The 14643-nt window shown below is 48.1% G+C and overlaps 2 protein-coding genes across 11 annotated transcripts in view; both read right to left on the bottom strand.

Moving 5' to 3' along the window:
* The window catches only part of LOC123755066 (deoxynucleoside triphosphate triphosphohydrolase SAMHD1), a 134884-nt gene extending 127871 nt beyond the window's left edge, over positions 1-7013 (bottom strand). For 7 of the 8 annotated variants that reach the window (XM_045737537.2, XM_069332952.1, XM_069332950.1 and 4 more), the window contains exon 1: positions 6902-7013. The gene's annotated coding sequence lies outside the window, so the exon portion shown is untranslated. Of the gene's footprint in view, positions 1-6799 lie in introns of all 8 variants that reach the window. The other variant, XM_069332949.1, reaches the window with a different exon arrangement.
* Positions 7014-12791: 5778 nt separating this feature from the next.
* The window catches only part of LOC123755067 (V-type proton ATPase 116 kDa subunit a 1), a 73890-nt gene continuing 72038 nt past the window's right edge, over positions 12792-14643 (bottom strand). For all 3 annotated transcript variants that reach the window (XM_069332955.1, XM_069332953.1, XM_069332954.1), the window contains exon 17: positions 12792-13534. In XM_069332955.1, coding sequence (XP_069189056.1) covers positions 13438-13534 — 97 coding nt within the window. In that variant the 3' untranslated portion in view covers positions 12792-13437. The remainder of the gene's footprint in view (positions 13535-14643) is intronic.

The raw sequence follows: 14643 nt of genomic DNA on the forward strand, positions 1-14643 counted from the left end.
CACACACACCCCACCCCACACTCCTGGGTCACACACACCCCCCACCCCACACTCCTGGGTCACACACACACCCCTCACCCCACACTCCTGGGTCACACAAACCCCCCACACTCCTGGGTCACACAAACCCCCCACACTCCTGGGTCACACAAACCCCCCACACTCCTGGGTCACACAAACCCCCCACCCCACACTCCTGAGTCACACAAACCCCCACCCCACACTCCTGGGTCACACACACACACACCCCACCCAACCCCACACTCCTGGGTCACACACACACACCACACCCCACCCCACACTCCTGGGTCACACACCACACCCCACCCCACACTCCTGGGTCACACACCACACCCCACCCCACACTCCTGGGTCTCACACACACCCCCCACCCCACCCCACACTCCTGGGTCACACACACCCCCCACCCCACACTCCTGGGTCACACACACACACATCCCCCACCCCACACTCCTGGGTCACACACACACCACACCCCACACTCCTGGGTCACACACACACCCCACCCCACACTCCTGGGTCTCACACACACACCCCACCCCACCCCACACTCCTGGGTCACACAAACCCCCCCCCCACACTCCTGGGTCACACAAACCCCCCACCCCACACTCCTGGGTCACACACACACCCTACCCCACACTCCCGGGTCACACACACACACCCCACCCCACACTCCCGGGTCACACACACACCACACCCCACACTCCTGGGTCTCTCACACACCCCACCCCACACTCCCGGGTCACACACACACCCCCCACCCCACACTCCTGGGTCACACACACACACACACACACACCCCACCCCACACTCCTGGGTCACACACATCCCCCACCCCACCCCACACTCCTGGGTCACACACACCCCCCCCCCACCCCACACTCCTGGGTCACACACACCCCACCCCACACTCCTGGGTCACACACACACCCCACCCCACACTCCTGGGTCTCACACACACCCCACCCCACACTCCTGGGTCACACACACACCCCCCCCCACCCCACACTCCTGGGTCACACACACACCCCACCCCACACTCCTGGGTCACACACACACCCCCCCACCCCACACTCCTGGGTCACACACACACACACCCCCCCACCCCACACTCCTGGGTCACACACACACACACCCCCCCACCCCACACTCCTGGGTCACACACACACACCCCACCCCACACTCCTGGGTCACACACACACCCCACCCCACACTCCTGGGTCACACACACACACCCCACACTCCTGGGTCACACACACCCCCCACCCCACACTCCTGGGTCAAACACACCCCCCACCCCACACCCCTGGGTCACACACACACACACCCCACCCCACACTCCTGGGTCACACACACATCCCCCACCCCACACTCCTGGGTCACACACACACACCCCACCCCACACTCCTGGGTCACACACACCCCCCCACCCCACACTCCTGGGTCACACACCCCCCCACCCCACACTCCTGGGTCACACACACACCCCACCCCACACTCCTGGGTCACACACACACACCCCACCCCACACTCGGTAAGAACAAAGCAGCTGGCCCAGATGGCGTTTCACCATGGGTTCTGAGAGAATGTGCATCTGAGCTCAGCATTCCACTTCACCTGATCTTTCAGGCATCCCTGTGTACAGGAATCGTAGCAGACGGGTGGAAACAGGCTAACATAGTTCCAATCTACAAAAGTGGCAGCAGGGAAGACCCCCTCAATTATAGACCTGTATCATTGACAAGTGTAATAGTGAAAGTATTGGAAAAACTAATCAAAACTAAATGGGTAGAACACCTAGAGAGAAATGATATAATATCAGACAGACAGTATGGTTTTCGATCTGGAAGATCCTGTGTATCGAATTTACTCAGTTTCTATGATCGAGCCACAGAGATATTACAGGAAAGAGATGGTTGGGTTGACTGCATCTATCTGGACCTAAAAATGGCTTTCGACAGAGTTCCACATAAGAGGTTGTTCTGGAAACTGGAAAATATTGGAGGGGTGACAGGTAAGCTTCTATCATGGATGAAAAATTTTCTGACTGATAGAAAAATGAGGGCAGTAATCAGAGGCAATGTATCAGAATGGAGAAATGTCACAAGTGGAGTACCACAGGGTTCAGTTCTTGCACCAGTGATGTTTATTGTGTACATAAATGATTTACCAGTTGGTATACAGAATTATATGAACATGTTTGCTGATGATGCTAAGATAATAGGAAGGATAAGAAATTTAGATGACTGTCATGCCCTTCAAGAAGACCTGGACAAAATAAGTATATGGAGCACCACTTGGCAAATGGAATTTAATGTTAATAAATGTCATGTTATGGAATGTGGAATAGGAGAACATAGACCCCACACAACCTATATATTATGTGAGAAATCTTTAAAGAATTCTGATAAAGAAAGAGATCTAGGAGTGGTTCTAGATAGAAAACTATCACCTGAGGACCACATAAAGAATATTGTGCAAGGAGCCTATGCTATGCTTTCTAACTTCAGAATTGCATTTAAATACATGGATGGCGATATACTAAAGAAATTGTTCATGACTTTTGTTAGGCCAAAGCTAGAATATGCAGCTGTTGTGTGGTGCCCATATCTTAAGAAGCACATCAACAAACTGGAAAAGGTGCAAAGACATGCTACTAAGTGGCTCCCAGAACTGAAGGGCAAGAGCTACGAGGAGAGGTTAGAAGCATTAAATATGCCAAAACTAGAAGACAGAAGAAAAAGAGGTGATATGATCACTACATACAAAATAGTTACAGGAATTGATAAAATCGACAGGGAAGACTTCCTGAGACCTGGAATTTCAAGAACAAGAGGTCATAGATTTAAACTAGCTAAACACAGATGCCGAAGAAATATAAGAAAATTCACCTTCGCAAATAGAGTGGTAGACGGTTGGAACAAGTTAAGTGAGAAGGTGGTGGAGGCCAAGACCGTCAGTAGTTTCAAAGCGTTATATGACAAAGAGTGCTGGGAAGACGGGACACCACGAGCATAGCTCTCATCCTGTAACTACACTTAGGTAATTACACTTAGGTAATTACTCCTGGGTCACACACACACACCACACCCCACACTCCTGGGTCACACACACCCCCCACCCCACACTCCTGGGTCAAACACACCCCCCACCCCACACTCCTGGGTCACACACACACCCCACCCCACATTCCTGGGTCACACACACACCCCCCACCCCACACTCCTGGGTCACACACACACCCCACCCCACACTCCTGGGTCACACACACACCCCCCACCCCACACTCCTGGGTCACACACACACCCCACCCCACCCCACACTCCTGGGTCACACACACACACCCCACCCCACCCCACACTCCTGGGTCACACACACACCCCCCCCCACCCCACACTCCTGGGTCACACACACACCCCCCCCCCACCCCACACTCCTGGGTCACACACACACCCCCCCCCACCCCACACTCCTGGGTCACACACACACCCCCCCCCACCCCACACTCCTGGGTCACACACACACACCCCATACTCCTGGGTCAAACACCCCCCCACCCCACACTCCTGGGTCACACACACCCCCCCACCCCACACTCCTGGGTCACACACACATCCCCCACCCCACACTCCTGGGTCACACACACATCCCCCACCCCACACTCCTGGGTCACACACACATCCCCCACCCCACACTCCTGGGTCACACACACACCCCCCACCCCACACCCCTGGGTCACACACACCCCCCACCCCACACCCCTGGGTCACACACACACACACCCCACCCCACACTCCTGGGTCACACACACACCCCCCACCCCACCCCACACTCCTGGGTCACACACACCCCCCACCCCACACTCCTGGGTCACACACACACCCCACCCCACACTCCTGGGTCACACACACACCCCACCCCACACTCCTGGGTCAAACACACACCCCCCACCCCACACTCCTGGGTCACACACACCCCCCCACCCCACACTCCTGGGTCACACACACACACACCCCACCCCACCCCACACTCCTGGGTCAAACACACACCCCCCACCCCACACTCCTGGGTCACACACACCCCCCCCACCCCACACTCCTGGGTCACACACACCCCCCACCCCACACTCCTGGGTCACACACACACCCCACCCCACACTCCTGGGTCACACACCACCCCACCCCACACTCCTGGGTCACACACACACACCCCACCCCACACTCCTGGGTCACACACACACCCCACCCCTCACTCCTGGGTCACACACACCCCCCCACCCCACACTCCTGGGTCACACACACCCCCCCACCCCACACTCCTGGGTCACACACACCCCCCCCACCCCACACTCCTGGGTCACACACCCCCCCACCCCACACTCCTGGGTCACACACACACACCCCACCCCACACTCCTGGGTCACACACACACACCCCACCCCACACTCCTGGGTCACACACACACACCCCACCCCACACTCCTGGGTCACACACACACACCCCACCCCACACTCCTGGGTCACACACACACACCCCACCCCACACTCCTGGGTCACACACACACACCCCACCCCACACTCCTGGGTCACACACACACACCCCACCCCACACTCCTGGGTCACACACACACCCCACCCCACACTCCTGGGTCACACACACACACCCCACCCCACACTCCTGGGTCACACACACACACCCCACCCCACACTCCTGGGTCACACACACACACCCCACCCCACACTCCTGGGTCACACACACACACCCCACCCCACACTCCTGGGTCACACACACACACCCCACCCCACACTCCTGGGTCACACACACACACCCACCCCACACTCCTGGGTCACACACACACACCCCACCCCACACTCCTGGGTCACACACACACACCCCACCCCACACTCCTGGGTCACACACACACACCCCACCCCACACTCCTGGGTCACACACACACCCCACCCCACACTCCTGGGTCACACACACACACCCCACCCCACACTCCTGGGTCACACACACACACCCCACCCCACACTCCTGGGTCACACACACACACCCCACCCCACACTCCTGGGTCACACACACACACCCCACCCCACACTCCTGGGTCACACACCCCCCTACCCCACACTCCTGGGTCACACACACACCCCACCCCACACTCCTGGGTCACACACACACACCCCACCCCACACTCCTGGGTCACACACCCCCCTACCCCACACTCCTGGGTCACACCCCCCCCACTCCACACTCCTGGGTCACACACACCCCCCACTCCACACTCCTGGGTCACACACACACCCCACACTCCTGGGTCACACACACACACACACCCCACACTCCTGGGGGTCACACCCCCCCCCACCCCACACTCCTGGGGTCACACCCCCTCCCCACACTCCTGGGGTCACACCCCCCTCCCCACCTGGGGTCACACCCCCCTCCCCACACTCCTGGGGTCACACCCCCCCCCCACCCCACACTCCTGGGGTAACACCCCCCCCCCCCCCACCCCACACTCCTGGGGTAACACCCCCCCCCACCCCACACTCCTGGGTCACACACACCCCCCCACCCCACACTCCTGGGGTCACACCCCCCCCCACACTCCTGGGTCTTACACACCCCCACCCCACACACACACCTGGGCCACCCCCCCCCCCACTCCTGGGCCACCCCCCCCCCACACACACACCTGGGCCACCCCCCACACACACACACCTGGGCCACCCCCCCCCCACACACACTCACACCTGGGCCACCCTCCCCACACACACACCTGGGCCACCCCCCCCCCACACACACACACCTGGGCCACCCCCCCCCCACACACACACACCTGGGCCACACCACCCCCCTCCCCCCCACACACACCTGGGCCACACCACCCACCCACACCTGGGCCACACCACCCACCCACACCTGGGCCACCCCCCACACCTGGGCCACCCCCCCACACCTGGGCCACCCCCCCACACCTGGGCCACCCCCCCACACCTGGGCCGCCCCCCCCACACCTGGGCCACCCCCCCACACCTGGGCCACCCCCCCACACACCAGGGCCACCCCACACACCAGGGCCACCCCACACACCAGGGCCACCCCCCCACACCTGGGCCACCCCCCCACACACCAGGGCCACCCCACACACCAGGGCCACCCCCCCACACCTGGGCCACCCCCCCACACCTGGGCCACCCCCCACACCTGGGCCACCCCCCCACACCTGGGCCACCCCCCCACACCTGGGCCACCCCCCACACCTGGGCCACCCCCCACACCTGGGCCACCCCCACACCTGGGCCACCCCCCACACCTGGGCCACCCCCCACACCTGGGCCACCCCCCACACCTGGGCCACCCCCCACACCTGGGCCACCCCCACATCTGGGCCACCCCCCACACCTGGGCCACCCCCTCACCTGGGCCACCCCCACACCTGGGCCACCCCCACACCTGGGCCACCCCCACACCTGGGCCACCCCCACACCTGGGCCATCCCTACACCTGGGCCACCCCCACACCTGGGCCACCCCCACACCTGGGCCATCCCTACACCTGGGCCACCCCCACACCTGGGCCACCCCCACACCTGGGCCACCCCCACACCTGGGCCATCCCCACACCTGGGCCACCCCCACACCTGGGCCACCCCCACACCTGGGCCACCCCCCACACCTGGCCCACATGCCTGTATCATGACAAAAGCTGAACAAGAACTGTATGAATTATCTTCGGTCATAGTGGAAATGAAAATCGATAATAGGACTAACCTGACGTGTTGACTTCAACAACAACAACATGTCACAATCATCACACAAAACATCCAACCAGAAAGTAATTATGAGTTAGCTAAATGTCGCTAAATGTAGAACCTGGTGGTCAACGTGGAATGAGCGAGAGCGCGAGTGCAGCAACTCCTCCCCTCACGGTGACTGTAGAGCTACTGGCCAGTCCGTCAGCTGTATGTTGTATATTTGGCAGACAGCTGACGACGCTCAGTTGGCACTTACTCATTGTACTTTATATTTAACGACGTATTATACTAAGTATCACAAACTTTTCAAGTCACTAGCTAATTATGTTGCTTGTTTATCACCTAGACTAACATTCTTAACTCATTTATTATCTCTAAAATAACGATAAAATAGCAAACAAAAACAAAAAAAATCTGCACCGTGGAACCGGAGTTTCAACCTCCCTGCCTGACAACATCAGCTGACTGCGGTACCGCTATCTTTCGTTGTCGTACTGCACACAATGTCAACTGGAACAACATTAATACATTTTCCAACACTACTCACCAATGTACTAACAGTTACTTTGAAATATGGGGTGTAATATAAAGTTTGAGGCAGCAACATGTTGAGTCAAAATGATGCTTTTCGTTACATGCAGAGGAAAAACAGGCCAAGTTCAGTTAATTTTTGTTCCAATCAATATTACAGTTAGCTGGTCATTGTTATATTATAATGTAGACTGTTTCTTACAGTCTACATTAACTAATAGCATGCGGTGTGAGAACTGCCAAATGCCCATCCACGCCATCACTGTATATACTATCTATATACTGGCGTAAACAACAAGAGAAAGAATAAAATTACCTACTTAAAATTATGTTAGATTAATAGATTAAATACCTGCCTGAAACGCTATGCGTGTTAGTGACTCTACACGAATGTAAAAACATCAATGCAATGTACTCTCATAAACCCATTGTACCTTCTTGTATATAAATAAATAGACACGAATTCATTTAATTTAAATTTAAATTAAATTAATTCGTCAAATTATATAATTGTTCTCGGAAATCAGACATTGATAGCTTTGCTGTGTCTACAAAAACCACCACTTTTGTGACCGAATGTTTACCCAGACATTAATGTTTGGTTATGACAGCCACACATCCAAAGGTTTTACCTCTATAGACATATTAAAAATTGTCTAGTTGACATTTTTCTGATTGACAGATTTGGATTTTTTGATTTGCCAAATTTGGATTTTTTTTGCAGATTTGGATTTTTTGATGATTTGGATTTTTGTTGGTAAATTTGGATTTTTTTTGTTGGCAGATTTAGTTTTTTGGGGGGCAAATTTGGATTTTTGTTGTTGGCGGATTGTAAATTTTGATCGTGGATTTGGATTTTTTGTTAGTGGATCTGTAATTTTTTTGGCAAATGGATTTTTTTATTGGTGGATTTGAAATACTGTACTCTTGTTGGTAGACTTGAATTTTTTGTTGGTGGATTTGGATTTTTTTTGCAAATATGAAGTTTTTTGCAAATATGAAGTACACACACAAATCACAATTGGGTGATGCATCAAATAAACAAATACAGACCGCACCAAATCGGTCATTATGGATTTGTTCATTTGATGCATCACGCTATTGTGATTTGTGTGAAATGAAGAGGTAGAACAACATATGCTCACAGAGCTCGGGTGCATGAGGGAATTGAGTAAATCCCAATTTTACACAATCCCCCCCCCCCCCAAAAAAAAAAAATCGGATTTGGATTTTTATTATTTGCAATTTTTTGTCAGATTTCGATAATTTTGGTTGGCATATTAGGATTTTTTTTTTTTAGGCAATTTGGAATGTTTATGCTGGCAGATTTCAATTGTTTGATGGCAGATTTGGGTTTCTAATTATTTTGTTGGCAGATTTGGATTTTTTTGCTGGATTTGTTTGCAATTTTTTTTTTGGGGGCATATTTGGATTTTGTAGTTGGTCGATTTAAATTTTTCTTGTTGGGTGATTGATTGTTTTATTGGCAGACAAACATTTTGGTGGATTTGGGTTTGCTTTTGTTATTATCAAGATTTTTGCTGTTGGCATATTTCCATTTTTTTTGTTTTTATTTTTTGTTGGCAGCATAGGAATTTTTTGGGGCGGATTTCTGAATTTGTCATCGGATTTAGATTGTTTTCTTGGAATATCTGGATTGCATTGGTCGATTTGTAATTTTTTTGGAGTATGTGCCCTTTTTTGTTGGCAGGTTTGAATTTTTTTTTTTCAGATTTGAAATTTGTTGGCAGATTGGGAATTTTGTGTTGGTTCATTTTTTTTTTTTTTTACATATATTTGAAATTGTGTTGGTGGATTTGGAAATAGTCACTGCTTTTCCCAAAAGCGGTGAAGTTCTGCGGGGAACGAAAACGTTTTACCATCATTTTGTGTAACCGACTAAGTAGCGCACGCGCATCGAGTGGGCTACTTAAACGCGCGTGCGCGAACTCGGCGACCTCTTGCTCGCCTCTTCCTCGCCAGTATACTACAAAACGGATTTCAACTTTTGTCGTTGGTTGATTTGGCTTTTGTTGTCCGTGGTTTTTTTTTCTGGATTTGTAATCTTTTGTTGGTGGGTTTGGATTTTTTGTTGGCAGATTTAGATTTTTAATTGGTGGAATTGGAATTTGTTTACAGGATATTTTAATTTTTTTTTGCAGACATTTTTTGTTAGCAATTTCAATTTTTTGTTGGTGGACTTCGATTTTTGTTTGCAGATTTGGAAATTTTAGTTGGCATATGTGTAATTTTTTTGTTGGTGCAATTAGAATTTTTGTTGGCAAAGTTGGAATTTTTTCTTTGCAGATTCTCAGAGGAATTCATGGAGTACATACAGATGGTTTATTTAATACAGGTGGAAACCGAGTACCCAGCCACACACAAATAACTTTTTTTTTACTATCAGTAGTTGAATGGAATGATTAGGCAGTGATATGGTGGAGGCCAACTCCATACACAGTTTGAAATGTAGATATGATAGTGCCCAATAGGCTCAGGGATTTGTAGACCAGTTGACTGACAGTTGAGAGGCAGGACCAAAGGGCCAAAGTTCAACCCCTCAGAAGCACAATTAGGCAAGTACCTTGCATCAAGTTATAAGTACACGTATTTACCACATTTGTCATTTTTATTCATATTGCCTTATTTTTTTTCAAATGCAATGATGCATTTGGTTGGCAATAATGTTATTTGTATCACAGAGCTTGTGGAATATTGTACGTACAGATATGTACCTGGATGGGGTTCGAGGAGTTGTTCTACTTGACAAGCCTGGCCCAGGACCAGGCTTGACTTAAGAGAGCTTGGTCTAACGGGCTGTTGCTTGGAGCAGCCTGCAGGCCCACATATCCACCAAAGCCCGGTTGGTCATTTTGATGTCACTATATGTACATGTATTTGCATCACTAATATTCACACAATATTGTATTACATTCTTCGAACAATAAAACTTAGTTTTTGCTATTATTACATAATAAACACACACGCACACAATATCTACATTTTTATGCACCATAATTAACCACTAAGTGTGGAATGACATCCACACACACAGATTACCAGCAGACAACACACGGCAGTTGATGGCACCCATCACAGAAAAATGCCTCCACTGTACTATGCACATCACTAATCTATCCACAGCGTTGCATCTATCAGATTCCTGTTATTAAATCAGGAATCTGAATGATTTTCCATAAGTTTCATGTAACCGTTGCTGTGGGCTGTGAATGTTTGACTCCTGCTCTGTGCTGTGAACATCATAACCAGCATTATGTTCACCGATATCTGAATCTTTTACATATTCTTTATCAGTCAAGACCCTCCATGATACTAAAAATGTAAAATAATCCCAATTATTTATAATTTGTTCATATTAAGTGATGGTGAGAGTTGCAACAGCATGCACTACCCATGGTCACCCTTCTCAATAATGAGGCCCCTCATGCAGGCGATGAGTCACAATAACGTGGCTAAAGTATGTCGACCAGACCACACACTAGAAGGTGAAGGTACAGTCGACACACTAGAAGCTCAAGGTACAGTCCTTGCACCGCTACTGTTCCTTATTCTCATATCTGATATAGACAAAAATACACGCCACAGCTTCGTGTCGTCCTTTGCAGATGACACAAAAATCAGCATGAAAATTACCTCTGCTGAAGACATTGAAAAACTACAAGCAGATGTCAACAAAGTTTTTGATTGGGCAGCAGAAAATAACATGATGTTTAACAGTGATAAATTTCAGATACTCAGGTACGGCAAAAATGAGGATCTGAAACATAATACAGGGTACAAAACACAATCGAATCTTCCCATAGTAGAAAAACAGCATGTCAAGGATTTGGGAATAATGATGTCCGACGATCTAACGTTTAGGGAGCATAACCAAGCAAATATCGCGTCAGCCAGAAAAATGATCGGATGGATTACGAGAACTTTCAAATCCAGGGATCCCATCACAATGGTTGTACTCTTCAAGTCACTTGTACTGTCCCGTCTCGAGTACTGCTCAGTACTCACTTCCCCTTTCAGAGCAGGAGAGATTGCTGAAATAGAGGGAATACAGAGAACATATACGGCACGTATAGACGAGATAAAACACCTAAATTATTGGGATCGTCTCAAAGCTCTCCAAATGTACTCTCTAGAAAGGAGACGAGAGAGATACCAAATAATATACACATGGAAAATACTGGAGGGTCAGGTCCCAAATCTACACAGTAAAATAACAACGTACTGGAGTGAACGATATGGAAGAAAATGCAAGATTGAACCAGTGAAGAGCAGAGGTGCCATCGGCACAATCAGAGAGCACTGTATAAACATCAGGGGTCCGCGGTTGTTCAACGTCCTCCCAGCGAGCATAAGAAATATTGCCGAAACAACCGTGGACATCTTCAAGAGAAAACTGGACGGTTTTCTAAGAGAAGTTCCGGATCAGCCGGGCTGTGGTGGGTACGTGGCCCTGCGGGCCGCTCCAAGCAACAGCCTGGTGGACCAAACTCTCACAAGTCGAGCCTGGCCTCGGGCCGGGCTTGGGGAGTAGAAGAACTCCCAGAACCCCATCAACCAGGTATAAACCAGGTAAGGGACGACGACGTTTCGGTCCGAACTGGACCATTCTCAAGTCGATTGTGACTTAAGAATGGTCCAGGACGGACCGAGACGTCGTCGTCCCTTCACCTTCTATTGTGTGGTCTGGTCGACATGAAGCCCCTCACACTCAGGAGGGGTGCCCACGATTTTTTTCCATGATGGTGTCTATTTACTGGAGGCCTCAGGAAGCAAATGTGAGTACCGTGGATGTACAGGATTTTTAAATCTTAAAATCTTAGGCAGTACTGTACTCTAAATCATCCTGGTTGACTCGTGTAGCATGGTCAGATATGCCACAATTGTCCCAGTTTGATAGGCGCAGCTGAAGAGTTAAAATCACTCGAAAAGAGTGCAGGTTGTGGTAATGTGTCCAAGAAGTGTCTAAGATTGGGAAGAGAAAGAGGAACATGCAGCAGGAAATAAATGCAACATGAACTATTTATCTTGAAAGATACAAGTGGCAGATGAATGAACGTCCATGAAGGAAAACACCCTAGAAGGAAAGTGAGGGACTCAGGATTTTTTTTTTCAAAATGGGAGATTATTATTGGAGGTCTGAGAAAGCAATTGTGAGCCCCATGTATGTGCAAGACTTTAAATCTTGAATATTTCCCTAATACTGTACTTCATATGATGGGATATGCAGTCTGAGCATATTTAGCTACCTCATCATATGATGTGATGCACAGCGAAAGGTTAATAATCCAAGACTGTAGTGCAATCCTCATTTCATTTCAAGATTTACATAAGCCAAGGCAGTGTGTATAATGTGCATTCCGTGCCTGTGACTATGTTCACTGCCTGAAGAAAATAAATATGAAATTATTTATATATTTTATTTACATGTCTAATAGTGGGTCTAATGATTTTGCCAATTAAAATTAGATTTATTTTTAGTTACTTCCTCGTTACAAAAAAAAGGAAAAAAAGAAAAAAAAAGTTACCACAGAATTGTGAAAATTAAACTATTTAACCAAATTCAAAAATGGCCTGATAAGTACTGTTGGTAAAGTCAAGTAGCAATACAAGATAAGGACCAATGATCCCATTACAATATCTACAAACCACAACCATGTTCTACTGTGACCAATTACTATATACTGCAGTCACAAACTACTTTACATCACTGTTACAACAACTATTACATGCACAACAAAATTAAATGTGTGTGAATATTAATACAGTTCTAAAATATTATTATTTAACAATACTATAAACGAGTTTTCTTACCGACAGGCATCACAATGAAAAAATAATTACATATTCTATCAAATGTAACCATATCAAGTACTGTATTAGAGCAATGTGCAAGTAATCTTATCCAGTATTAAGCTGTGTTTAAAAAATATTCCTTACTTGAAATACTAAAGCTATTAAAATTTGTAATCTCATTCTAGTATGTAATACAGCCTAGTGTATACCACCTCAACAAACATTACATCATCTTATTTTTCCTGTAATTAAAAACTTTTTCCATTCTTGCTATATATAAAATTTTATATCATTAACTTTAGTGTACATTTAGGCTTCCTCTTCCTCTCCATTGATAATATGCTTGAAAGTGAGAGGCTGAAAGGCATAACCTTCTCCTTTGTAGAACTTTGACTGGAACTCCACCCTGAAAAAACCAGTACATATATTTTTTAATTTCACGTGAGAAAGTGTCTAAAAACTAAACACGTCTGAGTTACATAAGCCTGCAAAGACAAAATAGACCAAATAAGGCTGTGTGAGCGTATCAACTAATGGTTACAAAAAGGAATATAGCAAATGGATACATATGACAGCCAGGAACAATGGTGGATAATGAATGATATCACTCAAACTTGCATAAACAGTCAAGTTGTTGTTTCAAATGAATCTGTTCTTGTAATGCAAGCTAACTCCTGGCCAGATCATCCAGCGTCGTAATCATTATATATACAATAAATATGATGCAAACACGTAATTTATGGCAAATTTATCTTAAATACTTGATTTTCAATCAAACATTTGTACCTTGTTAAAAATGAGCGAGATATTGATTAGGAGAGAAATCCTGTTTTTATTGCATATTTTGATGTTTCAGCCAGATTAGAGCTGGTTTACGTGTACATCTTCTTTCGGTAATATATGCGGAAAATCAGGAACATTACATCATAAAATACAGGTCATAAAATCAGACCTGTATGTGTATAAATAAACTCCGAACACCGAGGTAAACAATGAGTACCGAATTGAATTTTTCAAAGAAATTGAGCTCGAGCACCGAAAAATACAAAAACGGGCATATGAAAACCGAGGTTCCACTGTATTTCTTATTCTGAACTCGCTGGGATGTTGAACAACCATGAACCTTTAATGTTCATAAAGTGTTCTCTGGTTGTGCCTCTGGCACCCCTGTTCTTCACTGGTTCTATTCTGCATTTTCTTCCATGTCGTTCACTCCAGTATGTTGTTACTATATGTGTAGATTTGTTCTCTGGAATTTGTAAGGTGTCTGGTTCTCCGAAGATTTAATTTTGCACAAACACTTTGGAACTGTTCGTTTAATGTTTCAGACATTTCCTCCCTCTTCATTTTTTCTGAATTTGTTTCCTACTTTCAACCTCTGAATATTATCCTTTATCTTCAATTTGCTTTTAATGAATTTATAGAATAGGCCTGGTTCTGTTTTACATTTGTCCACTATCCCTTTCTAAAAATTTATTTCTGCCTCGCTTTTCACTGCCATGTAGTTATTTCGTG

The sequence above is a fragment of the Procambarus clarkii genome, chromosome 28, assembly GCF_040958095.1.
Source record: "Procambarus clarkii isolate CNS0578487 chromosome 28, FALCON_Pclarkii_2.0, whole genome shotgun sequence".
NCBI classification, from domain to species: domain Eukaryota; kingdom Metazoa; phylum Arthropoda; class Malacostraca; order Decapoda; family Cambaridae; genus Procambarus; species Procambarus clarkii.